Here is a 27,797-nt window from a genome sequence, read left to right as displayed (position 1 = left end):
CTCATATTACAAAATGGCCCATGTGATAACTTCTGTGTGATATCCTATTTGCATAATGAATCATAACATTTATTTATTCATTGCATTTCTATACATGTGAACAGACCTCCTCAATAAAGAGAGATGGTGCCAGGAAACCATGACTGCTGTGGCTGGGGGAAAAGCACAATCATGTTCATGGAAATTGGGAAGTGAGGTCGCCTTTGGGTGAAAAGTAATGCTCTGGCTAGCTCCTTTTATTTTTGAGTAACAGGAAGAAGGGAAGTCAAGGAAATAATCCAATCCTACAGCGTCCAGCATATAATCTCATGAAAAATGCATCAATAAGTACCAAATATATTTAGGAAAAGCATACGTGATTGCACATTACTCTTGCTTAACATTTAGCTAACTACTTACATTTGGGGGGTGGGAGGTGTCTTACACTCCTGACATTTTATTGTGAACTTTTAACTGCTGTTCAGGAATAAAAGTAATGAATACCACACATTTGCTACTTTAAAAGCAAGTAAAGAAGCATGAGAAATGAATGTCATTTTAATTCTCCTATGGGCATATAAACAGACAAATCATCATACACACAATGGGCTCCATCATAAACATGCATAAAATCGATGGGACTTATTTAGACAAGTTTCTAACTAACAACTTCAAACTGATTGAAATATAGCACACTTGTATTTTAGCCTGTTCAGTCCTATTACACACATGTAATTATAAATGAGGGAAAAGGCAACTTTTGCATTGCTTTGCCTTTAAGGAACACTTGGTAAAATACACACACACACATCATTTTTATCTATTTATTATGTATTTGTTTATTACATTTCTATGACACTCAATAGCCAAAGTTTTTTGGGTGGTTCACAAAAATTGAATTTTACCCTTCTCGCTTTATTCAGAGACAATACATCTACCTATGTAGGCAACCACTTCATCATCTGATCAAGTGAGCTATGGCCTATGAAATATTATGCCACTATAAATGTGTTGTTCTTTAAGATGCCATATGCCTCTTTGTCTTTCCTCCTACTAACACAGATGCCCCTCTGGCATTTATAGGAAAATTTTCACTAAGCTTTTGTCATTATTCCCTAGTCCCTCCCAGAGGTATTAACATGAGAATGCTCCTATTTCTAGTTTCCCAACTGCTCTATGTGTAAAAGTCTTCTCATTAATTGATATGCCTGTAACTTCCTCTTTTTAATTCAGTAGAGCATAAGCCAGAAAAAATGCTTTGAGGATTAAACATTATCCATATCTGGACATGTTTATGCTAAGGAGCAGTAAAAAGATATAATTCACATCTCTAGATCATTAACATAGATTCTAAAGCAGAACAGCAAACAACAAGTTCACAGCTTATTTGTCACTGAACACGAGCCGCTGAGTCTGCCATCCTACATCCCGTTTCCTGGGAGTAAGCCCCAATTAACTTAATTGAACTTGTGTCTGAGTAGACATACATAGGATTTGTGGCATAAACCACCCATATACCTCTAACATACACAAAACCTGGTACCAAATCTGACAAACTAATAGAAAAGGCTTCCGTTTGTTTTTAATAAATTCCACACCGTACAGTTTTATGATGTGCCACAGTGTATTTACTGATTTTATAAGTTACACACACACACACACTCTACATGCATCTCTTCCTTCTGGTTTTAATACTTTGCTTTCAGATCCTTGGGAAGTAGCAAGGACACAGGATGCAGATTCCAATGGGAAAATGAAAAGCAGCGCCTCCAATTACCAGTCTAAAAACAGACATGCTTAGCTTGAGAGATTAGAAATAGAAAAAGGAAGCTTTTAAATCCCAGATCATACAAAGCATTTTTATTACAGGCAAAAGTTCACAAATTATTTTCCCACAGCATTTCTTTTTTACTTAATGTAGTAGCTTGTTCATGAATGAAGAGGGCCACTACTGTATTATGGGCATCCCAGTGGTGAATGGCACACTATGCCCCACAGGTCAATTCCACAGAGATTAAGGTTCAAGTGCTTCCTCCTAAGAACAGTTTCCTCATTTAGAGGTGAGGCTAAAGAAAAAGTAGCCCGTGTTCAAGGTCTTTGAAGGACAGGGAACCTCTTTCAGCCTGAGGACAGAATACAATTTTGGAAGAGCTCTCTGGAGCCACATTTGAGTACGAGGGCCAAAAGAAAGGGGGCAGGGCTGATGGCAAAAGGGGTGGAGCCAAAACACCCCCTAAAATACTAGCATATTGTAGCTTAAAGCTCTTACTTCCAGTAACTAAGCCTTAGGAGAGAGGCACAAAGAATGGGGCATGGGGTGGGAGAACTACACAAAGAACAGGAAACCACCAAAGAACAGTGGTTGGGGGGAAGTGGTGTGACCATCTGAGGAACCTGGAGGCCCAGATTGGCACCTCAAGGTTTGTTGGAACAAAATCGGAAATGTTAGAAATATCACCTATTCCATGATTCTACAGGTCTGCCATTTTGGGGATCAATATGTCTGGTGCAGATAGGAATTAATATTAGCACATAGGAAGCTGCTTTATACTGAGTCAGACTATTGGTCCATCTAGCCCAGTACTGTCAACACAGATTGGCAATGGCTTTTCATGGTTTCAGGCAGGATTCTTTCCTTCCCCTACCTGGAGAAGCCGGGGATTGAACCTGAGACCTTCTGCATGCAAAGCATGTGCTCTATCACATTGAGCTATGGCTCCTCCCCTCTCAAATATCCAGTACAAATATGACACTAGTTACTTTGCCCAATAGTAACACTGTGGATTCTTCACTGTAGAGCAGGGGTGAGCAACCTGTGGCCTTCAGATGTGTCATCCTACAACTCCCAGGAGCCCTAGCCAGTAGAGGCAATGGTGAGGGATGATGGCAGTTGTAAGCCGAAACATGTGATAAGCCACACATTGCTTACTCTTGCTGATGCTCCATTCAATTTGTGTGTGATTGGCATTCTGAATCAAAGCGCCAATCACCCAGAAATCACACATTCAAATAGTTTAAGTTGGATTAAAGGTAGTCTATATGGTCTGGCAAGAATAGCACAGAAGAGTGTTGCAATTAAAAATCAAAACTCCTGCAATGGAAAGTACCTATTGATGGTGTTCTTTCTGTATTAAGAACATAAGAAGAGCCATGCTGGATCAGACCAAGGGTCCATCTAGTCCAGGACTCTGTTCACACAGTGGCCAAGCAGCTGTTGACCAGGGACCCACAAGCAGGACATGGTGCAACAACACCCTCCTGCCCATGTTCCCCAGCAACTGGTGCACACAGGCTTATTGCCTCAAATACCGGAGATAGCACACAACCATCAGGGCTAGTAGCCATTGATAGCCTTCGTCTCCTGGAATTTATCCACCCCCCTTTTAAAGCCATCCAGATTGGTGGCCATCACTACATCTTATGGTAGTGAGTTCCATAATTTAACTATGCGCTGTGAAGAAGTACGTCCTTTTATTTGTCCTGGATCTCCCACCGATCAGCTTCGTGAGATGACCCCGGGTTCTAGTATTTTGAGAGAGGGATGGTCTTTCCACTGCCATTACCCAAGAAGCGTTGTCTGGCAGGAATCTTAAGTATTGTTACAGCGAGCATATATTAGCATTTATATGCAATTATTGGATTGTATAATTACTATTGATATGATTTTGGTGGTTGTTAATAAACAAAGTGCTTTATAAGTATCATCTCACACATTCCCATAAAAGCCCTACAAAGTTGTTTAGACTTTGTCCAAAGTTAACCACCAACCTGTAGACAGAGGCTCTATTCACACTACACTTGCATTAAACCAGACTCTTCCACATGCAAATCCAGCATTCTATCTAAGGGAATGCTGCAATTCCACAGTAGCTTAGTACCAAAATAAAAAACAATCCACACAAAACAGAGATCTGCAAAAACTCCACATAGGCGATGTGTTATGTGTATGCTTTCATGCAATATGTTCATCACTGTTACCCATTTAAATGCACATATAAAAGCATCTCCACTCACAGTTAAACTGTGCTGACAGTTTAACGCCTTAGCAGGTAGAATATTCCTAAGCATTCCATGACACCATAGCATCTCCTGCCAATGTCAAGGGATGCTGTTCTTTGACCTCCACCTTCTATGAAATCTATTTCAGCCAATAGCTAGTAAGATGTCAAAGACTAAAGTCTGTGTTTATCTCACATTTTGCCCTCTCAGGTTTCTGTGACTTCGTGAGGGGGGATATTGCCAACATATTATTTCTCAGCATATCTACATGGACAACCATTAAATTTGAGTCCTCATTCATCTCTCTTAAAGCCATGTTAAATATCCTAAAATGGTACAAAATCCAAACTGTGGAAGGGGGATGATGGGGGGGGGGGGAGACTCAGATAGGTAGATGGATGGATGGATAGAGGCAGCCTTCCCCATACCCTTTAATCTAATGATAGTTTAAAAGATAACATGGTTACTACTGGAACAATTTCGCTGAATAGTCTCACTCAGTGGTTTTTCTTAGATCTGAGGAACTGCCATAGGCCACCATTGTGCCCCAGGATGGCTACATTTCTATTCTTAAGTCTTCAAATCTCCTGTGAGTATCTCTGTCACCCTCAGGTCCTTTTGTTCTCAAGACTCTAGCACATCCTCAGAAACCCAGCCAGTTTCAGGCTTTTTCTTGAAGGTACTGCAGCCAATTACTGAGACAAGGGAAAGCAAGGAGGAGGTGATGCATCCTCCTCATAAAACTTCAGCTCTCGACCCAAACTTTAAAACAAAAGTAATTCTCAGCTGTTCTCTTTTGAGGAGATGGAAGAGCACCTATTTGCATGGGTTAAGTGTGCTTAGATTGAAATGAATTAGTACCACCCAATAGCATGAAACTATTGACTCTCTTTCTCCCTTCTAAACCCAAGAATAGGCTGATTTAAAAGTAACTAAATAGCAGCTTTACTGATTCGTCTGTAAATTCCCAACAAAATTAACCGATTCCAACAAGAGGACAATGATAGTCATCTTCTGTAGTGTTTAGTTTCTGGAAAAGATTTAAATATACCAAAGGAATCCGTTTGCCAGAACCTAGCAATAAGGGAGCCAAATAATGCCTAGCCTGAATCCTTTGCAGACACACATGCTCAGCAACGTTGACCATTTATGGTGATTAAAATATTGTGTTGGCTCCGAGTCTAATAAATCAACTGAACTGTAGAAAAAGACTTAACTCGCAAACTGCTGGTTTGCTAAGCTGACAGACAACCAACTTGCATACATTTATGTATGCCCAAATCATACACCAACTTCCAAATGAGATTATACACTTCACAGTGTGCACCTCCATTCTGGTTTGTGTCCAGCCTCCACTTTTTAACAGTGCTTTAACACTGTCAGCTCAAGAAAAAAAAGAACAGGTTCACTGAACAGGAATACGATATGCAAGGTCATCTGGTTTCTTTTTCTCATTGCAAAGTGTATTTTTAAACCAAGTCCACAACCATAAGTAGATTTTTTTTAAAGTTGTAAAATGTGCAAGTCTTATTACAATTTATTTCTTTTATTAACAACCTCCCTTCAGCTTTCAATTTGTTAGGTATAAATGATGCATCTGAAGGCAATTCCTGAAGAAAAAGTATATAGTAAAGTAGATCTGCGAAGCCATCTGGGTTTCTCTTAATGCGTTGCTGTTTTTGCGTTAAATGAGATAGCATTTTACGGAAAGAAGGCTCTCCCCAATTCATAAGGATATGCAAGACAACCAACAACCAAACAGCAACTCTATAGGTGTGTAGTTCAACCTCCCACCCCAGAAGATTAAATCAAGAGAAATATAAGCAGCCCAGAAATGATCATGTCAGTTGCACCTGCCTCAGATTTAAAACAGTTTTCCTCTAAGCTTGTGGTGCTTCTAAGAACTTTTCTACATGAGGCATTTATTGTGTACCCATTATGCCTCACTCACCATTGTTTATAGATTCTTTAGATGACATTGAGACCTTTCATTTTCTCTTTAAGAGCATTTCCATGAGTTGTTTTAGAGTAGGGGAAATGGAGCATTATTTGTGGAAGCAAAAGAAATGTATTTTCCTTCTTGTGTAATTGTGTTATTCCATTATAGTACAGCACCACCTAAAGGTTAAGTAGTTGAAACACTGAAAAAAACCCTCTTTGAATAGAGCTGATCTCAATTCTGCAACAAAACCAAAAATAGACACAGCTAATTAACAGCCTCATGTAGAAAAGCACAAAGACTCTGCAATAATGTTGATTGGTAACATAATAGATTTAGTCTTGCCTTATTCTAATAGGATGGTCGGATTTTTTATTTAATGTTTTAACTTCTTGTATGGTGCTCCAAAAACTTTCAATGCTGAGTGGTTTATAAATCATATAATAAATAAAATGAAAATATGCTAATATTTAGCAGGTCCCATTTTTCCTCCTACTGCAACTCTAATGAGGAAAGCTGGAAATACTGCCTTTCCCTGAGCTTCTAAAGAGACAAAAACCCTGTCCAGGCAAGAACATTTTGGCCTAATTTGCACATAACGCTATGGTTTAGTTTGTTGAAATCTGACTTGTCTGACTGCAAACAAACCAACTATAAACCACAAAAAGAACCCATTGTTTGTTGTTGGCTAACAAAGGCCTTAGCTAGACCTAAGGTTTACCCCAGGATCGTCCCGGGGTCATCCCTGTTCATGTAAATGACACAGAGGATATCCTGGGAGCAGGCAGGGACAACCCTGGGACGATCCTGGGATAAACCTTAGGTCTAGCTAAGGCCATAATCTGGCTTGTTTAAACAATGGCTTGTTGCAATGTCTGAATCCAGAACTGTGACTTATCCCTGGTTTGTTTGAACTGACTGCCCTGAAACAGAGGTGCCTAACAAGGCCAGCCTGAAAATGAAACCACACTGAATGCTGACAAAATGGGTGGGAGTGAAAGAAACCAGAAATAGGGAAAACAATCTGCGGTTTGCTTGCTTATCTCCAAGACAATTCATAGCTAAAGGCAACAAACCATGGTTCACATAAATGATGGCTTAGTCTTATATCTGAATGCAGCCAATAAGCTCACCATTTCCCCTTGAACTGACCTTTTTGTATACTAAACACACTAGAGGAAGAAAGCCAATATAAATATTAATTAGAAAAATGCCAATTTCAGGTGGGCAACTCTAATCACTGACGAGGGCTAGATCTACACTACTGCTTTATGGTATTGAAGTGCACTGATAACTGCACATTACACATTCCATATGCCACTTTCATAACGTTATTTACTGCTTTTTAGTCCACATTATCCAAAACACTGCAACAAATATAATATGGAGTGGGCTTTTTAATGTAACACATATGATGCCACATGAAAAAACCCTAAGTTGCCTATGCTCTTAAGAAACAGCTATAGTTCACAAGGTTCCTGAAGTGAGGTGATAAGGTTAAACCCAATTTAACTCTGTGGTTAAATACATCCTGGAATACCAAAAAAGGAACAGCAACCCCAAAGAGGCTTCTGATTCAACTGATTCAAGGAGGTGAATCAAATGAGCATGGGGTTGGACTCGATGGCCTTATAGGCCCCTTCCAACTCTACTGCTCTATGATTCTATGGCATAATGGAATTGTTATGATGACACATCTGTGTGGTTTTTGTATTTTTTTATAATGCTTGTAATTTTACCTGGTAGGTAAAATGGATTCTGTTAGAACATTTTGTGTAGTTGATGGGCTGGTTCCAGACTTAGTCTAGCTTAGAGTGGACACACTGAAATCAATGAAACAAATTAGTCATGACTAACTTAAGTTGCACTGATTTCAGTGGGTTTACTCTAAGCATGATCAAGTCTCGATCCAATCCCAATGTCTTTGCAATCCATCTGACCTTTATTGTTGTACAAAAAAGATGGTGAAGGGCAGTGTACCTAAAAGGATGGGGGCCCATTGGAGCAAACACAATATATACATAACTCAGGTTGAAGAAAGGGATCAGAAGGAGTAGATACTGAAACTGGGAATATAGTCTAAAAAGCATCCATCACATGAAAGATCTCTGTACATACCACATCTCATCATTTACTAAATTAGGGATGGCCAACGAGTAGCCCACCACTATGAGGCCTGGGACATGATTTTGTCCATCCTCCACAACCTCCATCCCCCGTTAGGCATAGTGTATAAAGGGAAGGCAACAAGAGGGCTGGAGAAAACCAGTTCTTCATATACCCAGCAAAATCAGCTGAATACAACATAGATTGGCTCACTCCTGAACATCATAGACCGTCTTGCCAACCCCAATCCTTGGAACAGTTTTACTTCTTTTTTTAAAAAAGGGGACAAATATATGTTTAAGTGAATATATACACATTCAGGTTTGTTTAAAAAATATATTAAAAGGCAAAACAGTCCATCTGAAGATGGGAGGACAGGCTGAGGCAAGATTGATAACTAAGCCAACATTGGAATCACTGGTATGCATATATATCTTTACCAAGGCGGGTAGAATTTGGGCGTTATCTCAAAGAAAGGAGAAGATGAACAGCAGCAAGTAAGCGTGGCAAGCACTGTTTGGATGTATATTTGAACACATCCCCCTCCCTGCATACATAGAATGGAAACTTCATTGCCTGAACCCGAAGGTGGATTCTTGCATGCATCCACCATACTTAAGCCATAGTTTTCCTTTATATGGTTTCTGCTCATATAATGTCTAAACATGCACATTCAAACGCATCAGTAAGTGTTAGGCACCAATAACATGCCACTGGGAAATACATAGACAGCTCCTGTCCAGTGGCACATTGTCAGCATACAAGGAAACCTTTTTGCACATGTATGTGTGTCAATTGTCACATGCAGGGAGAAAGAGAGAGAGTGAGAGGAACATGTCCACACAGTTTATGTAAGAGAGACTTGCCATTTTCCATGTGATAACTGCATGGGTCACCAGGCTTCTTGCATGTGAAATGTCCACAGCCACATACTCTGCATTAGTGTCTATTATGACATAAATATGCCTCCTTTAATTGTTGGGTAATAAATTGCAGTGACCAATGGAATCAATGCCAGGAAAATTGTCATGTGCTGTCATAAACTGACAGGTTAATAAAAATTCTCTATAGATATACGACTTCTTAAAGTACATGCAACAGAATTTTCGGTTTCTGGATGGTACTTGAGTATTGGTGGATAGCAAATAGACCACTATCGGTGTGACATACACACATGCATATCCTTTATCTCCAAACAGATACAAAAGTTTTAATGCGAACAATGACTCTAAGTCGGAGTTCGGACGATCAGTGGGGGAAACAACAAAGCATCGGTTGTTTACACGGCCCCTGCATGTGCCAGTCGCGGGATCGGAACTACCCTAATTACCCATGCTGCATCATGGGTTGCCATGTTGCCCAAACCCAGCGCATGGTGAGGGCGTGGTGCATTTTCACCCATCCTACAACCCAGGGTACTACGCCCGCGCCATGTGCTGGGTTTAGATGACATTTATTTATTTACAACATTTATATACCGCTCAGTTATCTAACACAGATTCCAGAGTGGTGAACTTAAATATAACCAGTAAAAGAAAGGGTTAAAAAGGAAATTAAAATTGTTCAATTTAAAAACAAAGGAGCCAGAAAAACAGTGGCTAGTCAGTTGGGGAAGGCTTCTCAAACAGAGATGTTTTGAGGAGGTGCCAGAAGCAGGCTAGTATTATTAGGGTAATCCTGGTTGGGCAACCGGTGTGCAGGGGAAACAACCGATGCTGCATTGTTTCCTCCGCTGCTTGTTTGAACAACCTCTATATCACCTTACAAAAGGTACATGTATTAATCTACAACACACTTATTTATTTATTTATTTATTTATTACAGTTTTATACCGCCCAATAGCCGAAGCTCTCTGGGCAGTTCACAAAAATTAAAACCACAATAAAACAACCAACAGGTTAAAAGCACAATTACAAAATACAGTATAAAAAGCACAACCAGGATAAAACCACACAGCAAAATTGATATAAGATTAAAATACAGAGTTAAAACAGTAAAATTTAAATTTAAGTTAAAATTAAGTGTTAAAATACTGAGAGAATAAAAAGGTCTTCAGCTGGCGACGAAAGCAGTACAGTGTAGGCACCAGGCGGACCTCTCTGGGGAGCTCATTCCACAACCGGGGTGCCACAGCGGAGAAAGCCCTCCTCCTAGTAGCCACCTGCCTCACTTCCTTTGGCAGGGGCTCACGGAGAAGGGCTCCTGTATACAGTATGTAAGGGTGCCACTAAAGAAAGATTCATTGCAGCAGTGATATCTTTGCTTAAAAGTTGAACATCTACAAAATGACATTCTTTACACGGTTATGCGCACAGCTGCAAAACCCACATACACCCCTTCTCCGTAACATCTAGAAAGGAATCTTACCTGAAAACACCAAGTTATGTTTTGCTCCCACAACTCAATGAAACAAGTCTTGTAGCCAGCATCTCTCCACTCTGCCGAGATAAACGGGTCACAGCAGCCTCTCTGAAAAGCTTTCAGGTGACTCTAATCTGCTTGCCTGCTGATCAATGTATGGCTGCTGTAATCAGATTATGAGAGCTATGGCTACCCAACACAAACATTTAACACTGGGGAGGCTATATAAATATCTGTGGAGAGTGCTCTCTGTCTTCTGACCTCAAAGGGTTAAAAGGTTAGAAGAGGAAAGTGCTGTGCAAGCAACATCCAAGCACAAGGAAGCACGATCTTTCCTTCGATAGGGAAATGGAATAGAATGCTATAGCATCATTGCAAGCGTGAACACATGCTGTTTGCTGCATGGCTCCTCACCCAGGGGCAACTGCTTCCTCCTTAACCCAGGTGAGTAGGACACAGAGCTTGTATAATATATAACACCGGAACACAGAGATGCACCAACAAATCTACACATACAACAAACGTTTCTGCCATCCCCATCCATCATCTGATCTATGCCAATCTTCTGCTCGCATGCAGAGTAGCTACGGAATACCCTAACCCTAATCCTACAACCAGACATACAGCCCTACTGGCTTGGCATATCTTGCAATTTAATCACCCCTGTTGTGCACAGCAGGAAATATAAAGGAACACAAGATATTTATTTATGGTAAGCCACTGTGAGTTAATTTATAATTAATTCTAAATGTATAATTATAGAAATGTAACAAATAAATAAATAAAAACCTGTGGGGCTCCAAGATGCACACCATATGTCATTTTAAATACATAAGTTACTGCTGTGGCATGCCAAAGCTTGTTGTGTTGTGTTCACCCAGGAGCCATGGGTTATTTGAGAATTAAGGGTTATTTAATCCTCAAATAATCTGTGACACCCAGATCCACACCACAAGCATATTCAAAATGGCGGCCGGCGCAAGTGAATTAACGAACGGAAGCTGAGCTTGATGTGCAGACCAGCAGATTGACTCAGTTCACACAACATGACAACCCACACTGAAGGTTGAGTGGGGGTTGTCATTGAACCATGGATTGTTGTTGAAATGTGGCTTCTTATGTTGAAGCCACATTTCAACAAGTGTGGCTTATGTTGAATCCAACCGCACTAACAAACAATGGTTTGTTAACCATGAACAAGCCATGAAGAGGAACCATGGTTTCTTATTGGGTTGTAAATTGTGAGTTGTTCTTGGTTAACAAACCAGAGTTTGTTAGCACGGGTGGCTTCACACAACACAACAATCCATGTTTCAACAACAACAACAACCCATGTTTCAATGACAACTGATGGTTCAACCCATACCCAACCTTGAGTGTGGGTTGTCATGTTGTGTAAACCCAGCCAGTGTGCAGAGCAGCCATGTATTATATTGTTTCAGGATAAAGGCTCCCTATTGGTTGGGACCCTAAACTATAGCATATTTGATTATTCCACCCCATAAATGTGACCTAGGTTCAGTTAATGGGGAATGTAACAGCTAACCTGGGTATGTGCAACACTTATATTCACACACACACACACACACACACACACGATAATGTAATGTAGGGAAGGTTATATTCCTGGAAGTAGCAAACTGGGTGAAGGGAGTTCTTTACATGCAAGCTATTTTTATATCTAGTTGTCAGAACATCTCCTTTTGTGCCGATAATATGCTTTCAGTTTTAGAACTTGATCCCATAATCCAGTGGAATGTATAAAGGCAGACTTTCCTTTTTAACATTATTTTCCATTTGGTTTACAAGCTGCTTATATTGGCCTTTTGCAAGACCGTTAACGTCAATCAAAACCCTTGGTTCAGATCAGTAGTTCTCTCTTTTATGAAAAAAAAAATTAAAATGGGGAAAACTCTGGAGGATTTCTGGAGAAAAAGTGTATGAATATATGTGAATATATTCTTCATAATATATTTGTATTATCACTGAGCCCCCCCCCCCCAAAAGGAAGACAGGCTGGACAACCTGGGTGGAACTAGTCATGATCAGGGAACAAGAAAGCAAGCATGTAGAAGTCCCAGAGCATATGACGCTGCCCTTGCTGAAGCTAAGCAAGACTGTATCTGGTCAATGACTAGATGGGAGCCTGTCTAAGAACCATATGTACCCTGCCTTGAGTCCCATGACAAAAAATAGGATATAAAATTGTTATAAAGTAGCAGCTTTGAGAAAATTAAGGGATATCCTGTCGATGGGGGTTGTAAATATAAAAAGAAAACTCCCTTCAGGGCAGAACTACACATTACACTAGCAGACATGGGATCCCAATGGTATGTCTGCCAAATAACGTGAACGTAGGAGCAGGATTTGCAGGGAAGGAGTGGTGGTGGTCAGGGAAGGAGCTTAAACATTCTTCCTCCCCACCACCCAATCCAGGCCATTATCTTCTTAGAGCCAAGCTAGGCGAAAAGCAGCCTGGCAGAAGGAGTTGAGAGGGGAGCAGTTGAACTTCCCATCTTCTTTTGCAATTTCCCCCTGGCAAATGCCCACTTCCCGTACATTTCCATTGCCAACATAACATGTAGTTCTGGCCTCAGTCTCCCACATTATTTTCTAAGTGGAATTAAGAAAAGGGAAGCCTAATAGCAATTGAATGCTCTCCTTTCTCCCCATGGCATTGGGTTGCATCCAGAGGTTGTCTTCTATGGACAGAAAGATGCCTTTCATCCATGGAAGGCTTTTGATCCAGCAGATGGAGCCCACAGGTGGTGGTGGTGGTGGGTAACTTTTGCTGATGCCCTGCTCCCCCTGCAGCCATTAATGCCCCCACCCCTCTGGGAACATTGTAGGAAGTGGTGGTGGGTGGGCTGTGGGCTGCAGGGAGAGGGGGAACTGACAAAAGTCCCCTCCTCCTCTCCTTTATGGTGGGAACGAAGTCTGGATCCAACCAAGTATCTCTAGAAACACTTTCTACCAAATACTAGCTTAAGCAAAAGCTGCTCGAAACTCAAAAATCCAGTATCAAAATTTCATAGGGATGTTTTTGAAGCAACACTAAAAAAACCATGGATTTCTGGGATGGCTGAGATCATCAGTTCTATGGGATAAGAGTATAGCTATCTTTAATTAAAATTATGCACATACAAAATGATCAAAGAAGATACTCAGCTAGACACAGATAACCTTTACACTGCAATAAAACAGTGTGGGGTAGGTGGGAGAGAGAAAATGAATTCATATACAAAGACTCTGATTTACCAAGTTTCAACTGTTAAAGCTTCTACTGTGTCATTAGGTAATTGGATAAGTTAGTGTTCAATAAAAGCCACAGGGCTATTTCACACATTACCTAGCCACAAACCCATATTTGCTAACAAATGGACTCTCAGACAGTTTCAGCCAATGGGGCTGTTCATACATCACAGTGGTATTTTGTGGGTTAGCCCATGATATGCGGGGATGATTGTCGAGTGCAAGCCACTTCCATTTTCTGTAAACAGCCTCCAATCGGCACTACTGGGCTAAACAACTCAGCAGTTAACCCAGGAAAAAACCATGGGTTTGCTTAAATAACCCATGATTTGCCTCTATGACATGCAAACTGGGTCAACCTTAGCTCTCTTGTGGTTGCCCTTCCACAACATGTGTTATTATTTTCAAACACCAGATCGACACACTCTACTTTTGAACTTAGGTGAATACATCTAAACATAATATTTGCGGAACAGAAATGAGTGATATAGCAGAGGGATACTTCCATAGTGTTATCCCAAGCTCTGAGTGAATCCTGTTTTTGTTGTTGTGGTTTGCCCTTCAGTAGCATACCTCTGGCAGGCAAAGCTTTTGCAAAGGCTTTAGCAATAGCATAGAGTACATAATAAAATTGGACACAACTACTCTTTCAGCAGCTTTCGAGATGAGAAAAATATGGTGACAGACCTGGAAACTGCAATTTAAAATTCAGGGCTATTTGCAACACAAAAATCCATGTTTATCTCAATCAGAGACAGCAAAAATAAAATCCAAATGCGAAGTAATTAGGTTTTAACAGGATACCCAACATCTGTTAAAATGATAAACATATGGCTCTAAAGACATATAAGATATTTTCATCTACTATTGTAAAAATACTTATGTATCCATTTTAACCTGACTGCCATACAAAGCAGGAGAAAAAAACAGGAAAAAGGCCTTATCCCAAACCACACAAGGTAAATTTGGGAGGGGACAACTAAAACGTGCAATGTGACTTAAAGAGAGGCATGCAACTGTTTATCTTGAACGCCTGATCATCTGCTTTATTCTGTTTCTATAGTGATGATACATATGCAGTGATGATTCATTTAAAACAGCAACAAATAAACGGAAGAACAACCAGAATGGTTTGACAACATATTTATTTATTTATTTATTTTATTTATCATACTTATACCTCGCTCCTCAGCCAAAAAAGGCTCTCAGAGCGGCTTACACTTAGGAAAAAAGACAGTCCCTGCCCTCAGGCTTACAATCTAATAACATATGATTCTGTTAAAGTGGCCCGGTTCAGAAGACATGTTAAACCATGGCTTTAACCACAGTGGTTAAGCTAGAAAGCCACGCTGTGTTCAGAAGACAACTTAAACCATGGCTTTAACCACAGTGAATAAAGTAAAAGGCCTTATTCACTGTGGTTAAAGGTGTAAGGTGTCTTCTGAACGCAGCCTGGCTTTCTGGCTTAACCACCATGATTAAAGACATGGTTTAAGGTGTCTTCTAAACAGGCCCATTGTTAAAGTAAAGCAGGTGTCTGCCTGGTCTATGTCAGGATGGGAGCGTGCCTGGGAGCTCCAAAGAGAGACTGTGAAATTAAGTTTTCTAACATCAGCCCACAAAGAGTGTAAGGATCAAACATGTGGGGTGGGAAATAGGCTCATTTTGAGTCTTCAACGGAACCTGTGTCATCATTATCATCCCTGATTACCCTCTCATGTATCACAGCCCTATAGAAGTACATAGAAGAAAGCCAACAATGAAAGCTGACAATGAAATCAAAATGATGGTATGCAAGAAAGCAATTCCAATCAAGGACAATGGCAAAGGTTCCCCATAATTCACTGATATATAATTAGTGAAAGTTTATCAAGCAGACTGAAGGACATCATGCTACTTAGCAAGATAAAAAACATAGCTAAGGCCTTTTCAATCCATAGGACACATAGGAAAAAAATCTTTACCAACCTCATATATGCTACCTAGTGGATAAGCTAACCAAGAAGTATCAAGACATTTATTATAATTATTTTATTATTACATTTATTATTTACCGTATATCTTGACGTTTTTTCCTCTTGCAAGGACATAGTCTACCTCGTCCTCTCCATTTTATCCTCACAACAACCCTGTGAGGTTGGTTAGGGTGAGAGTCAGTGACTGGCCCAAAATCACCCAGCGAGCTTCATGGTCAAAGTGGGGACTAGAACCAGGATCTCAGCTCCAGTCCAAGACGCTAACCACTACACCACACTGGCCCTCCACATATATCTGCCATTCTCTAAAGATAATAGTATTGTACCTTATCACCAGACCAGATGAACAATAACCCCATTTCCGTCCAAGGATTGTGCACTTCCATAGAAAAAGGGATGGGACGTAATCTCTCACCAGCTGACAGTCAGCAAGGCAAACCTAATGCTTTCAATTCAATCCATCTCCTGTTTCTTCTAGGTTATAGATAATTTGGGCATTTACCTTCAAAAACACTCACCTTTGACAGTAACTTGAGCACTGCAGGATGCCCTTCCAGCACTATTTTCTACCAGACAAGTGTATACCCCATCGTCTTCTGGTAAGGCATCTTGAACAGTCAACTTTGCAATTCCATCTTCAAAGACAGAATGGGCATACTGAATTGGCTGATCTACAGAAGAGAGAAGAAGAAGAAGAGCTGAACATCTCATTGGCAACTCATACACTTTAAACCATCAGTTGCTTGGCTTTATATCTCATTTACAGTGCAATCCTATGCATGTTTACACACAAGTAACGCCACTGAGTTCAATGAGGCATTCTTCTAAGTAAGTGAGTATACGGTTGCAGCCTTAAATGCCTTGCAGTTACATTACAGTCAAGAGTTAAATGCTGATCATTGACACATGTGCACTACTGCTCACAAGACTGCAACGCAAGAAGAAATTTCTCTCAAGGACCAATACTTTAACTATATCCATACTCTGCTCAACTCTTTACATGTGCATGCACACACACACACACCTTTGTTAAGGCACACACAGAGATGTCCACAGTGAATTCTTATGGACAAATTCACACCATAGTGTAGACAGATTTTACACACATACAAACATTTAAATTCATCAGTCATGTACATTCCTAGTTGGTGTTGATATCCTTGCCCCTTCTTTTATCCAGTTTTTTCTAATCTTATCTCATCTAGGTCTGGAATCCTTTGTGGAGGTTTACCAAGTAAAAAACACAACAAAGTAGAGGGAGCAGGACCAGCTGTAAAAACCAAACCAAACCAAACAAAAAGGCAGCTGCACCAGTGTTTATCATTCCTAGCGTTCTAACCAGTGAGTTAGAAGCCAGGGGTTCTAAGCATTATTTGGAAACCTTGGAGAAATCAATTGCCCTTGATAAAGAGATGCTTCTCGAAACATATCAGGACCTATAAACATTGGTGCGGCTGTCTTTTTTTGTTTAGGTTTACTAAGTACTCTGTCTTATAGGAACGTCTTGCCTAAATGGAGCATTGAATAGCCATGCAAGAACAATATCAATATAATTTAAATCACGCATCACAATTCACAAGCCAGATCATCAAGGACCCAGCCCTGAAACAACTTTCTAAAAGTAAAATAAACAAAGACAACATCTGGCTTTCTAGGCCTCTTTGGGGCCCCATCTTAGGCTGCAATCCTAAGGAATCCTACTGGAAGTAAGTCCCATTGAACTAAATGGAACTTACTTCTGAGTAATCATATTTAGGACTGAACTGTTGATCTTGCATGTTTTCCGTGAGTCTGTCCCATAGTCTTGACCATACATAGGTTGGTCCTAAAACCAATTATCATTCTCTGGATCCTGACTTTGTTTACACATTTCAGCCCTGGAAAATCTGTTAGCAGTGTCTTATATAAGGCGTTTTTAAGCTTGTCTTCCTGTGCCAAAGTTCTGGTACGGTGCTGGAACTTTTCACAGGCACTTTTTGGTATAAGCTGAGGGTGCTAGGCAAGTGTCATCTGTGCACTATGGACCCAACTTTAAAAGCAACAAAACTTTATTCCAGTCTTGGGAACCACTGGATCCAAGTCTGGCCCAATATGGAGGCATTTGAATGTGTAAATTTCAAACACCAAACTAGAGGAATCTAAGTGATGTAAACTATTTATATACCATCTTCTGCCATGAGCACTGGAGTTAACAGTAATGCAACTTTCTTCTTTATTTGGTTACAGACAACTGCAGTGTATCCTTCCCTGACAGAGAGTAGCAGATATCACCGTTAGACAGCTTAATCTGTAAGCAAAGTCATGACCTAAAAGGTATATACTGAAAAAGTAACTCCAGCATTCAGCTAGTATTTATAATCTAGCCTAGGTCTGTTTCCCAATGATGTAAATACAGCTATGCATCACTATCAGAAGTGAGAGAGATGAGATTTACTTGTTGGCTTTGGGACTTGGGAATGGAAGTAACATGTTTATACCTTGCAGTTAATCTAAAATGCCCCTGTTCTCATTTCACAATTACATGCTTCTTACACTTCTGTTCCTTAAAACCATCACTACCTGCTTGCTTACAACTGGAGCTAAGGTTTTAATTTTTTAAGTTCCAGAGCCCTAAATGGTTTGATTTTTTAAAAATATTCTGGATTATGTTGAATGTGGTTGATGCTGCCTGAGCACTTTCACTGCAAGCAGGAGCAGCTAAAAAACCCCCAAGGAAGCTCTGTCTGTGAATTGATTGCCATGATGTGTGGACCAGGGACTTTGGCTTGTCTCTCCCTTGCCAAGCCAGAGTTGGAACCCATGGTTAACGCATCTTCAAAAATTATTAAGTCTGGACCCAACACAATGTGAAGATGTCAACGTTCTGTCCAGTAAAAGAAAACCACACTCTTGACGATGAGAAGTTCACTTACAATCTGTTTTCCCTTTTGCAGACACCCATCCTAAATATACGGCCATTGTTGAGAGGGCAAGGGTAGCAGAGGAAGCCCACTGCCTGCTATACTGGTAGAGCCCCTTCAAGTATATAATGCTTGAAGGGGCCTTCTGTCTCACCAGTTTTAATAGCATCCTAGTCCCACGAGTGCTTAAATTTACAAGTTTCTACAGTTAGGGGAAATCAAGGGAAAGAAAAAAGTAAAGTCCAATTCAACATTGCTGATCATCAGTAAAACTATAATGTAGTGGGGTTCAAAATTAAAATCTTACTTCCTAACGTCTGCATTCTCTTGCATTAAGGTCCACTCTTAAAAGCCAACAGCAGGAAATGCAGCCTTGTCACAAGCGGCCCCTGCTGGTCAACCTCCAAAATGGCAACAAAAGCTCTTTCTTTTCCCGCCTCCCGATTGCCTTCATCTTACAGATCACAGTCCACATACTGGAAGCGTCTGCGTGTGTGTTTGTGTGTGTGCATGAGTGTGTGAGTGACAAAGTGCGTAGAGAAGCTATAGCAAGAATGATCTGCTCTTCTGAGCTTCTCATAGACAGTATATGTGCTTTATCCTGGCAGAAACATAGGATACAGGGCGTTGGTCCATTTAGCTCCATATGCTGAGTTGCATTAAGTCTTAGTTCTCAGACCCTGGGAAGCTACTGCCAATCAGTGTAGACAATGCTGAGCTAGATGGGCCAATGAGCTGAGTCGGTGTAAGGCAGCTTCCTATGCTCAAGACAAAGTAAGGGCTGACAGAAGCCTCTTTCCTGGCAGCCTGCTCCAGATCATACAGGGAGGCTAGTAATCTGCCTATTAAACCTCTTTGATAATGTGAGTATGGCCTGAGTTAACAAAGTAGTAGAACACCTAGAGCGTAGATGTCTCTTCATGGGTATGTTTTCTGACCAAGCAAGTTGCCTTACCAGTGAGGAGCCAAGTGATCTGAGGCACAGGTGTACCCTCAACTGAGCACTGAAGCACAAAATCCTGGCCTTCACTCACACTGCAGGATTTCAATACACTGGAAAAGTGCGGCGCAACATCCTTCATTTTAGGTCCTACAATCAAATCAAAGTACACTATTAATAGACAGCTAAAAAAAAAATTGCTAGTAATGTGTACCAGAATTGGGGGGAAATCATTCCCACAATGTGGCCAGGTATTGTTAGTTAAGAACTTCATCAGTTGTTGCAACCTACTATGTATAAATGCCAAATGACATGTCTCTCCATGCCCATTCTCTGCTGCAAAACGCCCTCAGGAAGGCCGGCGGAGGGTGGCTTGCAACAGTGAAAGGGTGCTTAACCCTTCCCTCACCAGCCTCTTCTCCTCTGAAACCCTGTTCCGGTCTACCACATCATCCACATAGCCCAATTCAGCTACCTGCTCATGCAGATCTTAGCTTGCTTATGGGGAAAAATGGTCTTTGGTGTATAGACTTCGAGAGCTTATAGGCAAGGCATAAAGTTTTTTTAAAAAAAGAGCTGTCATCTCCTAGCAGTTTTTAATGAACAACAACACACCACTCAGCAACACTTGTATCTGTATTACTGCAGCGTGACTGCTATGCCTGTATAGATTATTTCAGAAACAGAATGCATGTTTATAGTAATGTTATGCAGGCAGAGATCAGTCTGTTGAGTGGTTTGGTCAAATCAATGTCTTCCTATAGCCCAAGAGGCTATGGGAAGCAAGTATTCAGTGGCGTGATTGAGAACCCATCTTTTCCTTCTCCCAGATCAAGAAACAGTATCCTGTGTCAGCCAAGATCCCCGAGCAATCATCTAAGGAAGTTATGCAGCAAAAACTTACTTTTCACAGTTAATATCCACCTGGTTGAAGTATGACCTTGAGCATTGGAAGCTGTGCAACAGTAAGAGCCACTGTTTTCCAACTGGGTTTTTTTCAGACAGAAACAATGGATCCCATCCTCTTCATATATCTGGACTCCATCTCCCGCTTCCACTTGGGCTCCTTCTTTGAACCATTCAACGTTTGCCTTGGATTTCCCTGAAACTAGTTCATCACAGGTGGATTATTACTGGTCATAGTTTCATAGTGTCCCAATAATACCTCTTTCCTACCAGCATTCCCCAGTTTTGCCCTTTAGATAGAAAGCAGCCATTTTCTAAGTTACTGAGAAGACCCATGGACCACCCATTACTAAGCAAGCTAAAAGGTCATTAGGTCAGCTAGTTTACAGTTGGTTTCATGAAGCAGGTTGTTATGTTCTCAGTAGTAAGGATATGACATGACACATTGTTTAGAGAAAGACTAAGCTGAAAATTCTCATGACATTAAGAATGAATTAGGGTGGAAATTATTCCTAGGTACAACTAAATGAACTTTATCAACAGGCTAAAACCACAGATTTTATTCCTATTTTAAGTGAAACCAAGTACAGTGGTCAGGACTAGAGATGTGAAGGCTTGGGAAAAAACCGGAAAAATTCAGAAAAAAAGGGGGTTTTCCCGTTTTTTCCTGAAGCCTTCCCCCCCACCCCGAAAAATTGAAAAAACTGAATAAAAAACAGATTATGGGATTTTTTATTTTAGCATGATGAATAAAATGTTTAAGACAAGGTGTTCAGATATTTACTTCTCCAATGATGTCTAAAAACTGTACAGCATCAAATTATTACAATTTCTGTGCACCAAGGACAAGCAAGTTCTAGGTTGCAAACTGGGACTGCAACTCTCAAACGCAAGAGCAAGATGCAGTTCTGCCTCTAGGGGGCACTGTCACTGAAGCAGGGACTGAAACTAATAGTGATGGCTATAGGTCAGAAAATGAGTCTGATTAAATTTCATGCATATTCATTGAATCTTGGTTTCCCCTTTTTTCTCAGTTCTTTTTATGGGAATGGGTGCTTTATGTCTTGACATTGGAGGACTAGCAGTGACATAAATAATTTTCTTTGTTACTAATTTTGGTGGTTTCTTCAGTTGTTTTTTAAAATTGTTTTTTGCCTGCTCCTCATAAACTGACAGAACCAAAGAGGTTCCTTACAGTTCAGGTGTTCCTAACAGTTCAGGAGCTTGTAGCTCCATTTGTTACCAAACCCCCCCCCTAAAAAAACTAAATTAAATTTGTAATAATTGTTTGAATACACTACTTTTAATATACCAAATGTAATAATTTTATGCCAAACCACCTTGGACATAATTACATTTTATGTTCCTAAAGTAACAAAGTGACTTTCAATCTGTGAAAAGTGCTAATATCGCATTATTCAATTTTTCTGAAAATTTCCGTTTCCCCCCGAAAAAAACCAGAAAAAAAACCGGGTTTTTTCCATGGCTTCAAAATTTTTGGAAATTTTACATCTCTAGTCAGGACACATTTATAAAAAGACAACCTACATGCAAGTCTTCATTCACAGAAATAAATTAAGGAATAATTTGTATATTTATTTTTATAAGTTTAAATTTTTTTATTAGGAAAAAAACCCTCATTATTTATACTCAACATCCATGATATTGTGCTTTGTTTTATGAGTACAATCCTATGCATGTCTACTCAGAAGTAAATCCCATTGCTTACTTACTCCCAAGTAAGTGTGCATAAGATTGAATCCTAAGAAAATTAATGACCTAAAATCATTAAATTAAGAGTCTGAAGCATTTGAAACCTCACAGTTTCCCCATCATCCACATCAGCTTGAACTCTTTGGTCCAGTCAACACATACAGCAGATTTGGTGGTAGACAGGACATCTGAATGCCCCTCTACGTAAAAAACTGGCACAGTAAGAAAAGCAGTTCTAGCTCAATCCACTTTATAGAAAGTAGGTAGAATTCATTCTACTACCGCAGTACTCTACCAGTGCTGCAAGTGTAAATGAGGCCTAAAAACAGTCCTTTCAGATTTCAGAGTTGGAAGTGACCTCAAGGGTCATGTAGTCTAACCCCCTGCTGGAGTGCAGGAAATCCATTACTACAGCATCCCCAACAGGTGAAATCTCTAACAAAAATGAAGCTCTATTTACCTTTACATCTGAATGTAACCTCTTCTCCTTCTAGCACTTCTTGGCTTTGTGGACGACACTCAAATTGGGGAGGGATCCCTTGGGTCTCCCTCTTTATTTCTGTTACGCTTTTCTTTAATCCAGCACAGTCTTCCAATCCCTTAGTCCTCAGACCACCGAGCCTAGTAGAAGAGGCAGCCTGCCAACCTGCTGCCAGTGGTTGCTTTGGCCTTTTCCCATCGTCTTCTGGTCCGGAGGAAGTGGCTTTCAATTCTGCCTTTGGTCCAGGTTGCACTTTAACTGATTGTAGTGTTATAGTGCTTGATGTTTTTTGCAGGACCCGATAACCTCTCCCTTCTTCATTAAGGGGCTCTACATTGGGTTCCTTCAACTGTTCTGTTCTATTCGGTTTGGCTTCTTTGGATGAAGGAGGAGGGTCCTCGTTCTTCACGGCTGGCCTTTCTTTGGGTTCGAGCAAAAGTTTGGTGGTTGTGGATTTCAGTTCCTTAGCAATCCCATTGCTAGTGGCCTTTCTAAACTCTGAGGTCTCAATTGCTTTGGTTGTGATGGTGGATTTTGTAGAAGCACTGGATTTTGTTGATGTGCTAAAAGAGAAACCCCTTTCTTAAGTTAATAGAACATCCACTTGTAGAAACACATTTGCATGTCTTTCTTCAATGCTCTTGGTATATTAGCAAGAAGATTTTAAGTAGGCTGTTTTGTTATCTGTGCTCCTTGCTTGCCCCCCTACCTTAAAAGATTTTGCACCCATTTTCTGAGATTCTATATGAAGTGTACAGACCTTCTCCCTAACAGGCTATTTCGGTATGTGCAGGAGGTTGGAAGGGACTCAAAAGTCATCTAGTCTAAACCCCTGCCGATACAGGAAATAAACCCTTGGAAAAAATTCCCTTGAGTCCAATGAGTGAGGGTTTGGGGGATTGAAGACCAAATCGAAACACACTATAACAACACACAATACACTTTGACCACTCACATCCCCAGTATCAAGGTCTCAGGGTCCTTCCGCTCAAACTTGTCTCCCTTATGGCCTCAGATATGAAGAAGGGTGGGTGGGATAAACAGCATCTGAAATCTCCTCCATCCTGCACTTTGCTCTCAGTAAAGGCAGAGCCACATCAGCCCAGCCATTTGAGAATGGGAGTATAAAATTGCCAGTATCATACTGCCTTTATACAAATCTATGGTGCAACCACACTTAGAACACTGTGTACAGTTCTGGTTAACATACCTAAAAAAGATGTTATAGAGCTGGGAAAAGGGCAGAAAAGAGCAGCTAAAATTATCAAGTGGCTGGGGGGAAGGTTACAACAGCTGGGATTGTTTAGCTTGGAAAAAAGGAAGCTAAGGGGAGACAGGAGGTGTATTTATTTATTTATTTATTTATTACATTTCTATACCGCCCAATAGCCAGAGCTATTGTGCATTATGCATTATGCATGGTGTGGAGAATGTGGATAGGGAGACATTTTTCTCCCTCTCCAATAATACTAGAACTTGGAGTCATTTCATGAAGATTCAGGACTGATAAAAGGAAGTACTTCTTCAAAGAGCACATAGTTAAACTATGGAATTCACTACCACAAGATGTGGTGATGGCCACCAATTTGGATGGCTTTAAAAGGGAGTTGGATAAATTCCTGGAGGAGAAGGCTATCAATGGCTACTAGTCCTGATGGCTGTGTGCTGCCTCCAGTATCAGAGGCAGTAAGCCTATATGCACCAGTTGCTGGGGAACATGGGCGGAAGGTGTCCTGCTTGCGGGTCTCTGGTTGACAACTGGTTAGTCACTGTGACCAGAATGCTGGACTAGATGGACCTTGGTCTGATCCAGCATGGCTCTTATATTCTTATTTAAGTGCTGCAAACTGTGCATGTTCCCAGAGGTCTCTAGCAAGACATCCAGGGTCCTGGGAGCTGTCAGTTGCTGCCACATCACCTTGGCTAAGAGCAGGGAAGCTCTTTTAGCTCAAGAGCTGAATTCAATTTTTGAGAAGCTCTCAGTGGCCACTTTCCAATGGTGACATAGCCAAAAGCAGGGCCCAAAATGTCAAAAATACCAGCATATTTTAGCCGTAAGCTCTTACTACCAGTATCTTAGGAGAGGCATTTCCCCTCTGTTAGAATGGGGGAAACTGCACAAAAGCCAGGAAACCTCTAAATGAACAGTGGTTGGGGGAAGGGATGTGGCCATCTGGAGAACCACGAAGGGCCAGGTTGGGACTCGAGGAGGACTGAATTGGCCCCGGAGTCTGAGGTCTCCCGCAACTGACCTTGACAATGTGGCAATTGTCCAAGCCTTCTTGGCCACCATCACTCACCTTGGAGCCCATCATTGTTCTGACAGCTATGGCTGATCAATCTCCCTCTCCCTCTCCTTTTGGGGGAAAAGAAAAGGGTCATCTCACCATTTTCTTCTGCCCTGGCTCCCCTTGCCTAGGGAGTTGCGTCCAAGATATCAGCCCACGGACACCCAACACAATCCACGTCTGTGCAGTTAAGAACAAACACATACTAGGGCAAACGCAAGGTGACCAGGACAGAGCACATTTTATCCAACCTGTCCCACCTATTTACATATGACACCCAAGCATCCAAGAAATCGGACAGCCCACCATGGGAGACCTTATGTAACTACTAATCCATTTTTAGGAGATATGGGCACAACAATAGAAAGTACTTATTGGCAAGCAGAAAAGATGCTGAAGTTTCAAGTCAAAAATTACTGGGGGGTGGGGGTGTTTAAAAGGGAAAAATCAAAACGAAAGGGACGAAATTGAAAAACATACCAAAGAGGTTGAGCAGACACATCTCTCTTAACAGAACCTGAAATGATGAAAGAGTAAAAGTATTATAAAAACAAACATTGGCATTTTAAGCAGAGCATACAAATTGAGATTGGTTTTAAGATACAAGAATTGCAATTGCCAGGAATTCATTTTGGCCCTAGATTGCATTCACGATCCTGAGTCAGCAGAACACAATTCATTTCCAGCCACAGATGCATTTGCCTGCCCTGCCTAGAGGACCACGAGTGAGTTATTTCTGGAGCTAGGAGCAAAAAGGGCCCTGAACAGTAAAATGCCACGTTAGAAAGTATTCATTTCTGAATTAAATATGAAATGCTGGTATTGATCTTTAAATAATAATAATAATAATATTAATAATAATAATAATAATAATAATAATAGATTTATTACCCGCCTCTCCCTCTGGATCGAGGTGGGGAACAACACCAAATAAAATATAATGCCCTAAATAGCCTTAGACATGGCTACTCTATGAATCCACCCAGGTTTTAAAAAATCATTGTGGGCTCTGCTCTCTGATTTCCCTTCAAACCAGACTTATTTGGCAAGTACCATCGATGGGGTCTTTTCTGTAGCAGCACCAAGACTAAGGAGCTCCCACCCTGGGGAATCTCTCAACTGCTTTTAAGTCTAACCCCCCCCCACAATATTTGCATTATTCTGGAAAACCTTTTATAACCAATTTGTGAATGTGCTGACTTGTTTTGAACACATTGCTGATTTTTCTTGCTTTCATGGTAATTATCTGGAAGTCACCTTGTGAGAATTTTTATTTCTAAAAAGGCAGGGTACAAACGTGTGAGCAAATAAATACATTTTCAAAGATATTTTCAGTCAAGAGTCCATTGTCCTCCTGAGACATTTCTCATGTTGTTGTGAAACAAACAAACAAACAGAAGGAGCACCTTTCTTTCCCCAATAAAATGTCGAAGTACTTAAATATTTCCATGGTAAAGACCGTGGTGGTGGCCAGTGGGGGAAAGAGTTCTTTCAATTTCAGCAATTGTGTAGAAGACACTACCATATGAAGACACAACTTTTTCTATAAAACTATTCAAGGTGCAGGGATCCTGTCCTCCTTTACACTTTGTCACCTTGTATTGACAATTTAATTGTGTAATAGGAAAAAAACACACCTTCCCTTCAAACATCCCAGATCCAAACAGTATGAACAAAACACTGCATGGGAGCAGAAGATCTGCTCTGTCCATGGTGCCTTTAAGTGCATCCTAACCTAGTAAACAATGTTAGTGTGTTTGGGTTTTTAAAAATACTTCTGAGGGGTCGGGAGGGCTGTCTTTTAGCTGAAAGATGATCAGATAAAACTGAAAAGCTTTCAAAACACTCAGCGGTCTTTACGGACGAAACAGCATGACACAATCCTATAAACTTAAGAGGCCATTTGCTCCCCTTCCTTGTGGAAAAATAAATGGGGGTGGGGAGCTTGGAAACAGATGATCTATACTAGAGGTCTACATGTTTTTGCTTAAAACAATAATCCTGATTGTATAACAGTATACTTTATTGTCTGATTTTGTGGGGCAATGAAAAGAACTACAAACGAGAGCTTGGAGCTGTAAAACGAGTTGATAAAGACAAGTCTACTAAGTATATTATGTCCCTTTGTACTCAAAGCCTCGGGCCTATACGAAAAACAAACAGCCTTCCCTAAAGTGGAAAGCCAACCAGCATTTAAAATGGGGAGAGAAAGATAGCCAAGTAGTCGACTACATAAACAATGCTGGTGTTGTGAAGTGAGTAGAGTGTTGGACTTGGACTGGGGATTCCCAGTCTAAGTCCAATTCTCAGAAGCAAATTCTTGCACAGCTAGAAGACAAAGTGGCAGGCAGAATCGCAACCTGCAAAACGCCTCCTGCCAGCTGTACTTTTTCCACAGCCATATATGAAACAGGCAGGATTCTGGTAGTGTAACAATTAAAGGCGCAAATCCTATTTATTGTACCCTAGATGATCACAAGCCTTCACAAGGCTTATGTTCATCCTATGCAGGGTGGGAGGAGCAGCAGAGGTGATCTTTGCTTCCCCTGCATTTTTTGCTAGATCAGCATTTTTGCCCATCTAGCTGGGGCACTTTGGAGAGGGAGGGAAGAAGGATGGAGAGGCTGCATGACTGCTCGGATCCTGGCCACTCCAGTCTCCTCTCCTTCTTGCCCACCAAAACACCCTTGTCCCCTCTCTCCAAGGTTGCTTTTCTGAGCAGCCAGCGCAGTTCTGCAAGGGGGCAGGGAAGAGGACTGGCTCTCCAACTCCCCCTTGTGAGGTTGGAATGCTGTCTCCAACCTTGGAGGTAGGTTTCCGAACAATCCTATGGCCCCTCTGATGTTGTCTGGGGCCAATACAATTACTCCCCCCGGGTGTTAGATTAGGCCTGGGAGATCTGGGTCCAAATAGCCTTAGCCACAGGGTGACCTTGAGGCAGTCGCTATCTTTTAGCC

The 27,797-nt window shown here is 40.9% G+C and overlaps 1 protein-coding gene across 2 annotated transcripts in view; it reads right to left on the bottom strand.

The window, feature by feature from the left end:
• MYLK (myosin light chain kinase) overlaps positions 1–27,797 on the bottom strand; it is a 226,823-nt gene that overhangs the window by 91,196 nt on the left and 107,830 nt on the right. For both annotated transcript variants that reach the window (XM_063116671.1, XM_063116672.1), the window contains exons 7-11: positions 25,321–25,357; positions 22,532–23,115; positions 20,357–20,560; positions 19,468–19,602; positions 16,131–16,283 (exon numbers count right to left, since the gene is read on the bottom strand). In XM_063116671.1, the coding sequence (XP_062972741.1) occupies positions 16,131–16,283; positions 19,468–19,602; positions 20,357–20,560; positions 22,532–23,115; positions 25,321–25,357 (1,113 nt within the window). The remainder of the gene's footprint in view (positions 1–16,130; positions 16,284–19,467; positions 19,603–20,356; positions 20,561–22,531; positions 23,116–25,320; positions 25,358–27,797) is intronic.

The sequence above is a fragment of the Elgaria multicarinata genome, chromosome 2 (assembly GCF_023053635.1).
Source record: "Elgaria multicarinata webbii isolate HBS135686 ecotype San Diego chromosome 2, rElgMul1.1.pri, whole genome shotgun sequence".
Classification (NCBI taxonomy): Eukaryota; Metazoa; Chordata; class Lepidosauria; order Squamata; family Anguidae; genus Elgaria; species Elgaria multicarinata.
The sequence above is the reverse complement of the archived record's forward strand: the minus strand, read 5'-3'. Positions and strand labels throughout refer to the sequence as shown.